This window comes from Oryza glaberrima, chromosome 11 (genome assembly GCF_000147395.1).
Source record: "Oryza glaberrima chromosome 11, OglaRS2, whole genome shotgun sequence".
Taxonomy (NCBI): Eukaryota; Viridiplantae; Streptophyta; class Magnoliopsida; order Poales; family Poaceae; genus Oryza; species Oryza glaberrima.
Window position 1 is genome coordinate 6,122,478 of NC_068336.1, and position 8,176 is coordinate 6,130,653.

At 41.1% G+C, this 8,176-nt stretch overlaps 1 protein-coding gene and 1 long non-coding RNA gene across 2 annotated transcripts; both read right to left on the reverse strand.

Annotated features, from left to right (window-relative positions):
- Nucleotides 1–308: 308 nt before the first annotated feature.
- On the reverse strand, nucleotides 309–1,610 carry LOC127753769 (uncharacterized). Its single transcript, XR_008012696.1, has 3 exons — nucleotides 1,014–1,610; nucleotides 865–921; nucleotides 309–517 (listed from the first exon to the last, which is right to left on the reverse strand). It is a non-coding gene; the product is annotated as an uncharacterized LOC127753769 (long non-coding RNA).
- A 2,417-nt stretch (nucleotides 1,611–4,027) lies between these two features.
- On the reverse strand, nucleotides 4,028–7,932 carry LOC127753767 (uncharacterized). Its single transcript, XM_052279192.1, has 7 exons — nucleotides 7,439–7,932; nucleotides 6,650–6,718; nucleotides 6,134–6,247; nucleotides 5,954–6,028; nucleotides 4,938–5,069; nucleotides 4,705–4,846; nucleotides 4,028–4,511 (listed from the first exon to the last, which is right to left on the reverse strand). Exons 1-7 carry the CDS (start codon nucleotides 7,595–7,597, stop codon nucleotides 4,360–4,362), a joined length of 843 nt encoding a protein of 280 aa, XP_052135152.1. The 5' UTR covers nucleotides 7,598–7,932; the 3' UTR covers nucleotides 4,028–4,359.
- Between the last annotated feature and the right edge of the window lie 244 nt (nucleotides 7,933–8,176).

Here is an 8,176-nt window from a genome sequence, read left to right on the forward strand (position 1 = left end):
AGTCGAGGTAAGAGCTAACCTAGTCGCCAGATCAATCTCGTCAAGAGAAAGCTCGCCGGAGTGAGTGAGCTGGGGCTCACTAGAGGAGGCCTTTGTCGTCGTCATCACCAGAGGGAAGCCGCTCGACTACGTCTTGTGTTCTCAATCGGAGGAAGCTCACCGGATGGATGCGGAGCAAGCTCGCTGGAGGAAGGCTGCTCGTCTGCGACTTCTCTTCTCACTATGTTGCATGCACGGATGGGTGGCTTCCTGTCCGCGTGTACCAGACAAAGAGAAGGGGGTGGGGGGGGGGGGGGGGGGGGGGGCTAATAGGTTGTGGGCTGCCGTTTTGTGGTAATTCCACACATGCCATAGTTCATCACTAATTAACAAACAAAGAAATCAATCCAAAACTGGGGTGAATCCATTCTCTATGACCGAGCAGTAGTGCTAAGAAGGGAGATTACCTTCTCTATGGAAGACGGTGGGGTCTCGCGTTAACTGCTTTGCGGTGGATGGCACACGATCAGCTAAAACCCTACAGCAAAAGCATCAATCATCAATGAAAAACAGCTCGGCCAGCTCAAATCCTGTCATCCTGAGATAAATACATCAAAATTTAAATGGAAGAAACTAATTCATTCATATTGGATATGATCTTTTGGAGCATCAATTTACTTACCAAAATAACTACTTGATATATACTGTCTATCCTAAACTCGATTTCTTCCATGAAGAGGCAATAATCTAATTTTCCATGATATCACCTCAAAACATCACGCAAACGGAAAGGTCTTACTTTGCAACGCAATCCAAATTTGAGAGAACAAATAAATTCAGCGAGAGGTACAGTTAGATTTTCCTGTAGATTGGGGGGGTACTTACCGTGCATGATCACTCCACCTCACGAGCTGCTCCGCTGCAAATTTCCAGTCATCCACACTGTAAAACAACTTAGAAAGTTTAAGAATCGCAACCAATGCCAGAAAATCGCACTGAGCTAATACAGTGACGACCAACACACAATGGCTTACACGGATCTACCTCCCAACGAGGCCATCGACCATGACTATGAGGTGCTCCAGGAAGCCCCCCGCCCTACACTACCTCGGGCCCGGCCATCCGCGCGCTCCACTCGTCCTTCCCTCCACTACACTCTGTCTCCCCCTCCACGGGTCCACCTCCAGCCACTTCCCCTTCACCTCCTTCACGGCCACTGCTAGCCAGAAACAGCTCATCCATCCTGAGCTGCCAGCTGCTCACCGTAGCCGCAGCTGCAGCCGCGGGGACAGGAACATCAGGCGGAGCGGCCCGACAGCGCGTGGTCACTACAACCAGGTCCCAATGTTAGACTAGGCGGGGCTGTGGTATATAAAGGTGGCACTGGCAATGATCATCTAGCCAGGAGGGGAGGATGTGGCCGCCTTGGCTACCATGGCTGCTAGATCCACTCTGCATCGATGAGCCAGTCCAGATCTAGAGCACCAATTCAAAGGGCGCCACCGTTGGGCATATGTGCAAGGGGATGGGGTGCATGATATGTTAGGGAAGGGGGGGGAGCGGTGACAAGGAGGAGATGGGAGGAGGCAGCGTACTGGGTAAGAAGGGGATGAGATGAGATGGCGGCGTAAGGGAGGGTGGGGGAGGAGATAGCAACACGATGAAGAGAGGAGGGGAGGATAAGAGAGGGTAGTGGGCGGCATGGAACAGGAATACCAGATGCGCACATGTGGGGGCGGCACACTGGTGAGGATTGGGGCAAGCGGATTGCGGCGCAGGGAAACCCTGCTCTCGATGAGAGGGAGAGGGGTGAGGGTGGGGGAGGGATGATTAGTAGAGAGTTTTGGTTGGTGGAAATGCAGATGTCAACCATCCGATTAAATACAATGGACCACCAAATCAATCGTAAGTGTTTTCGAGGAAGGATGTGGGTAGGGGGCTGCATGTTAAGATTGACGGACGATTAAAAAAAGATGACGAAACAGAAGCACTTTGATTTGTTCAGGTAGGTAAGTTGATTTTTTAGGTAGGTTAGGTAAGATATGGAAGGGAACTAACTTGTAAAATATTTTTATTTGTTATTATCGAGAAGTGATAGCTCATATTATTTTTCATTGTTCTTTATTACAATATTACGAAATGACAGCTTGTAATTGATTCCCTTGTTATTTAGTATAGGGAAAAACTCCTAATATGCCATTTAATAAATGACAATAAGCAGATACACTGTCTACAGTATCTCACAAACATGTAAATTGTAGGATTAATTTGACTAGCAATTTTCTATCACATACATTCCCACAGTTTTCATCTCATCTATTATTGTTATAAGGAAATATATTGTATTATCAAAATTGATAACAGTAAAACTAAGTTACTTCCAAACAATACTAGCAATTTGCTATTATATTTTGCACATCTGTCATCACATTTCTTATATAAAGATTATTTTATGTCTTCTATGTAGCCATATATTGGTAATGCAACTATACAACCGCCTATCAAAACTAATATATTCCGTAAATTATTTAACGAGATATACCAGAAATATGAGATGAATAGTTTTTTAATTTTCTAGAAATGTGCATAGCACTTGCATGTAAACTAATACTAGTAGTTATATTTTTATAAAAATGTTAATTCTTGAACATTTAAGAAAATGAACTAGGCGTGTGTTCAAACAATATAACGTTCAGTGTGCCATATAAAGAATATATTATTTTATAGCAATGTGGAACTATATTAGTTGAGATGGTTTGCACCAAAAAGAACTGTATTACATTAGAAAAAAATGAGAAAGGACAACCAATTAACATACTTGACAATTATATCAACAGGCAGAAAGATAGTTTGTCAAATTAGTTGGTTATACAATATCATATTCACAAAAGACCTTTTTTTTTTAGTGATGGCATAAATATTAGTATTGTAAACTTAATTTTGTAATCAGTAATAACTATTCATCTAGTACAGGTTATATGCAAGCAGCTTGTAAAAAAGAAAATGTTACTTACATTGTGAGAAAGTAAAAATGATATATCGTGCATTATTGTTTCGTTAATAATGTCAAATAATATCTGGGCCAGGATCGCGGGCCAAAAACTATCAAGATTGAGAATTGTATAAAATATTTCCGTAACAAAAAAAAGAGCGGTAGAAAATAATGTCTCAACCATTCATTTGTTTTATGAATGCTTGTGAGCAAGGAGGGCCATGAATTCAGGAATTTACACATACTTCTTTTGAATAGAGTGATATATATGCACGTACATAAAGTCATTAAACATGTGCCAACAGACAACACAATTCAGGTGAAAACCGGTAGAGTATGATCTTGGTCCTCCATTTTCGGGCATAAACACATAAATTTTGACAAGAATTTTACAGTCGTATGGTAGAATTTTCACAAATCTGTTGATTAATAAGATATTACTTACAAATGAATCAAATATCGACCCAAAATTATTAAAGATTTGTTAATAAGATCTATTGGAAACGATAATTTTTCAACATTCTATTCTTACCTTTTGAAATTGTCAGCAGCCTAAATTTTTAGGGGAAAAACTGAATGAAGATCTATTCACATTCCTCTATTCTTTTGTCTCATATATATCTCCTTAATGAGCGGGTGCTGCACTGTATCACATTAATTTGTGTGGTTCCCCGATTAAACCAGCAATGCCATGAACACCAAAGAAACGGTCTGGAAGTTTTGGTACTCCATCCCAGATGAAAACCCCATATATGGCCTTTATTGGTTAGATCGAGCGATGACGTTGAGAGTGATATGTCCTTCTTGAAGGTGTTGCCTCGTAGAACTAGTACCTATAATCCAAGGTGAATATCTTTCACTTGACCTTCACTCGTCGGATCTAGTATCGATGATGCAAGTCCTGTCGATACGAAGGTGAGGGTTCCCAACCCTCATCTAAAAACAAAGCCTAAAGCCACATCATTTCTTTGTTACACAATTGTCATGCTCTTGTGGATGGCATATTGTTTAGTTTCGATGCCAGATGATTTTTATTTTCCCTTTTGGCTGATTGTGTCTTGAAATTTAGTTTGTAATGTTTTTTTTTTGGCTTTTCTGGCCAAACTTGTAGTAAGATTTTAGCATGGTGGTAGAATGGTTGCGTGTATCTCTAGTTTGCTGCAACAGCCAGAAGTTGTACTGTTTTCTAAATTTTTTTCCTGCCAAGGGCAAATTGATTTTTTTTTTCCATTGCACATAGTTCTGTACACTCAATACCATCCATCAAATTCTGGCTCTGCAAATGCTTCAAATACACCTCACATCACAGGCACGATCAGTTAGATCAAATAAGTATGAAATATCACTTCCCTGATGATAATGTTACATGAGTGATAGAATAGAGAGGATCATATATTCTGAATTGCCAGTCTTGCAGCGATCATACCAATATTATGTTCTACATACTCAATCCCACTGTTTAGTCTTTCAAGAGTGTTTGTTGAATCCATTGCTTGTATCTTATATTTTTGCAGGGAAAGAAGTTCTGCTTCTGACATACCTGTAGTGCATGATTTTGATGTTAGATAGGATCATAGGACTACATGAAGCTGCTGCACACACTGTGTGCAGCATCTGTTTTTGTTGGTCATTCCATGAAAGATTGGCATACCGCATTGAAATTGAAATTTCAAATAAAAAGCTAAATTCAACATTGTAAGCTATATAGTTAGGCAATAATGATCTGTTGTCACCTGAAACAGTCTGGTACGCAGCAAAGGAGAGACGTTCGGGTAGCGCTGGGATAAAACCTTCATTATACTCTTCAAAAATTTCTTTTTCAGACCACAACAGGGAGGCCTTGATGTTAGTTTGCAATGGTTCATCCTCAGGTACCTATGTGGCAAAAATGAAGTCTCACGACTTAATGACAAAACCATTGTTCAGCATTCGCAAATTGCTGAAATTACAGTGGTAGTGGCCAAACCTTCAGTTTCATCTGTAGACTGTGTAAATTACACATAGACTCTCTTAGCTTGGAAATTCTTAATCCCAATTCAATACTCTCAGAAGATATGTCCATAATGGGAGAAACATCGCCACGCAAGTAGGGTTCCATCTAGATCAGTGAAGTAAAACAAGAGAGGGACTGTGAATCACAACTGCTCAAATAAACGTACAGTTTTAAAGAGCAATGTGCCTGAAAAGTCATTTGTTTGTGCCACTTCTTACTAGCATAAATACATACTTCAAAACCAATGAAAAAAAACCATTATATAATGTTCCATCAAAATATACCAAACCAGAGCATTTTATAGACAGTAGAATTAGTACTTTCGACTTGCATCAATTAGGGATGTATACAATCACATGTATGGAGTTAAAAACTAGACCAGCCTAGCGGTCTGACAGGGAAAAACCAAACATCTGAGCCATTCATGTAATTAACCCTGGAAAAAACTGGCTCAGCCACCGGTTTTTTATTCACCTGGCCAAGCCAAGTAGGCTATTCCATTGAACCACAACCACCAACGTAGCGTTACAGCCTTACAGGCTGAACCAACCATAGCTAGCATAGTGTCAGAGGCTGGCTGCTGCATCTTCTCTTTTTGAAAAATGGGATGCTAAGTTTGAGATACTCAACACTGCACTCTCAGGCCAGCCAACCCAGATAGCATGGGATGCAATATACTCACTGTCCCCTAAAAACCAAACTTAGAATGGGATGTGATATAGTATTCATTGTACTATATTATGCCCCATCCTATCTGTGGTTGGGTTATTTTGGGACAGAGGGAATATAGCTTTGAACACCGTACAAAATATGAAGCATTGAATGGCACATGTGTTCCTATCGGTGACACAATGCCCTTACAGGGTCAATGCGGCAACGCTTGGTGGATTATACAGACAACTCATGGAATTTATATTGATTAAGTATGACATGTTATAAGTATAAACATTGAAAAAATATTTCAAACTATAAAATTGCAATGAGGTTACCTGCAAAAGGTTGATAATGTTTACACGGCAAACTCCTCTAATTGATACTAGTGCTCCAATATCAAGCCTTTCAACCTATACTAAAGAAAGATCATTGAGTAGAAAATGTAAATAATCCTATGCAGAATCATGTCATAAAAAAAACGTCAAAAAGAAAGGGTATGAACCACAAGAACTTACACTTTCTATCTGGACCAAACAACCATGTCTTACAGCAAAGGAAGCTTTAGGTGAACCTGATACAACTGGGTCGAGCACAAAATGCACAAAAGAATTGTTTTTCCTATACAAGGCCTGTTGAGCAAAAAGTTAGAAACAGATGAGAAATAATTATATTTTCGCATAACTACAACAACACTGGTGCGGGTTGTGTGTGTTTTTTTTATAACAAGCAAATTACCCGGCTTTGGGAGAAAGCCAAAAACAGAGACAGTCTTACATAACGGAAATTGGTGTGGTGTGTCACTCAGCTGAACTACTGAAGGTCTCGTTATAACTATTAATCTAGTGATAGAGATATACAGTTTTTGTAATTCTGTTACGTCATATTATGTCATAATCCCATTTCCACCGAGAAATTCTTCCCTTGCCTATTAAGGGTAACTAGAGCACCTTAGAAGAGCTTAGAGCTGAAATCAAAATATAGCGCAATAGCAATATAATTCAAACTTAAGGGATTCAGCAAATGGTAATTACCTCTTCTAGCAACGCCAGATACCTAGCCTCATACAAGTGTAAAGTCTTGCACTCCGATGGAATCAACACCTACAATATTTTTACTGTCTTAGCAGCACCCTAGTGATTTAGTTGACAGTAAAACGTGCAGATAGTAAGCATTTGTGGCAACCCTGAAAACCAAACACCTCTGTTAGAATGCAGATATTTGACCCAATCGGCCTTTGCCGAGTAATGAGCCAAATACCTACATGCTACCAAATTAAGATACTGGCTAGCTTGCTTAGTCGCTGCAGCATATGACGAGTAACTGATCAAATTACTTCTTATTCATTATAACCAGTAACAATTCAGAGAACTGTTACTATCACAGATACTGCAGATTCAGATATGTTTCTTCACATGTAATTCCCAAGTGGGGTGAAAGAAAAATTATACAGACGTTACACAAAGGCAGCTGAAGGTAAACAATTGGCATCGTGATCAAGTTAGTGCTAATCATGGCATACAGTGCACAGACACTGGTTGCTAGAAACAATCGTAGATACATGCCAGCCACTGCCACTATGTCAGGGACGGCCTAAGCTGCGAAATTTTTTTGGTAGCTCCTCATCTTAGCCTCTTGCAAGAAAGCAATAACTTTCTTTCACTTGAATTAGCTACAGATAATTAATCCAGCTCGATTCGAACACTGCTATTGACCTATTGTTGTGTCAAACTGACGGTATGCATGTGCGTCCAATTTCAAATCACCATAGCCATAGGTAGGGGCGGCAGCTTTCTTGTTGTTCAGAGGTCATGAGGTAGTACCTCTGCGGGCTGGAACGAGAGGAGGGGGAGGTCGAGGGACGCCGGCGACGGTGACGAGCAGCGTACTACGGCGCGGGGATGGCGGCGGCGCGTCGCGCGCGCGTGGAGGGATGCTGGGGACGAGGGAGAGAGGAGGCGGAGCAGAGCCGAGGCGGCCATGGATGGGTGGGAGTGGGAGCCGTGGGAGAGAGATAATGCGCACCTGTTTCCTCTTCTCTTCTTTTCTTTTATTTTCTTTTGTTTTCTTTTCTTGTTTTCTTTTTAAGCCTCAACCCTTCAAGTACAAGTTGTAGTGTCTGAACTCACGCACAAACTCACACCACCACACCGCACACTACACACACACACAACCAAGATCTACGCAAATACCCAAAGGCTGCACGTGGCTGAGAGATATGCGAAGTGAACTGGCTTCGCACGAGCATGTCACCCTGACCATTGTGGCACATTCACGTGTGAGGCTGCAACAGAAGGAAGAGGCTGCAACAGAAGGAACAGGGGAATAAAACCCCAATGCGAAACCCGTGTCGAGCGGCGCTCGAACGCGGGTGGTGGGCGCTCCACCGAGCAGCCCAACCACCGAGCCAACGGCTCGTTCGCTCTTTTCTTGTTTTGTCTCGGAGAAATCGTGCAAATCCTTTCTTACTATATATATAAAAAGTTATAACATTTAAGGATCACGTAAGTATGCTATATTATCTATAGTTTTATATTTTTTTAAAAAAAAAGTTAGAGATT

Coding starts and splice junctions, on each gene's coding strand:
- LOC127753767 (XM_052279192.1), bottom strand. CDS start 7,597: ATGGCCGCCTCGGCTCTGCTCCGCCTCCTCTCTCCCTCGTCCCCAGCA. Junction 6,248..6,649: donor ATCTGGCGTTGCTAGAAGAG/GTAATTACCATT, acceptor TTTGCTCAACAG/GCCTTGTATAGGAAAAACAA. Junction 4,512..4,704: donor TGCGTACCAGACTGTTTCAG/GTGACAACAGAT, acceptor CATGCACTACAG/GTATGTCAGAAGCAGAACTT.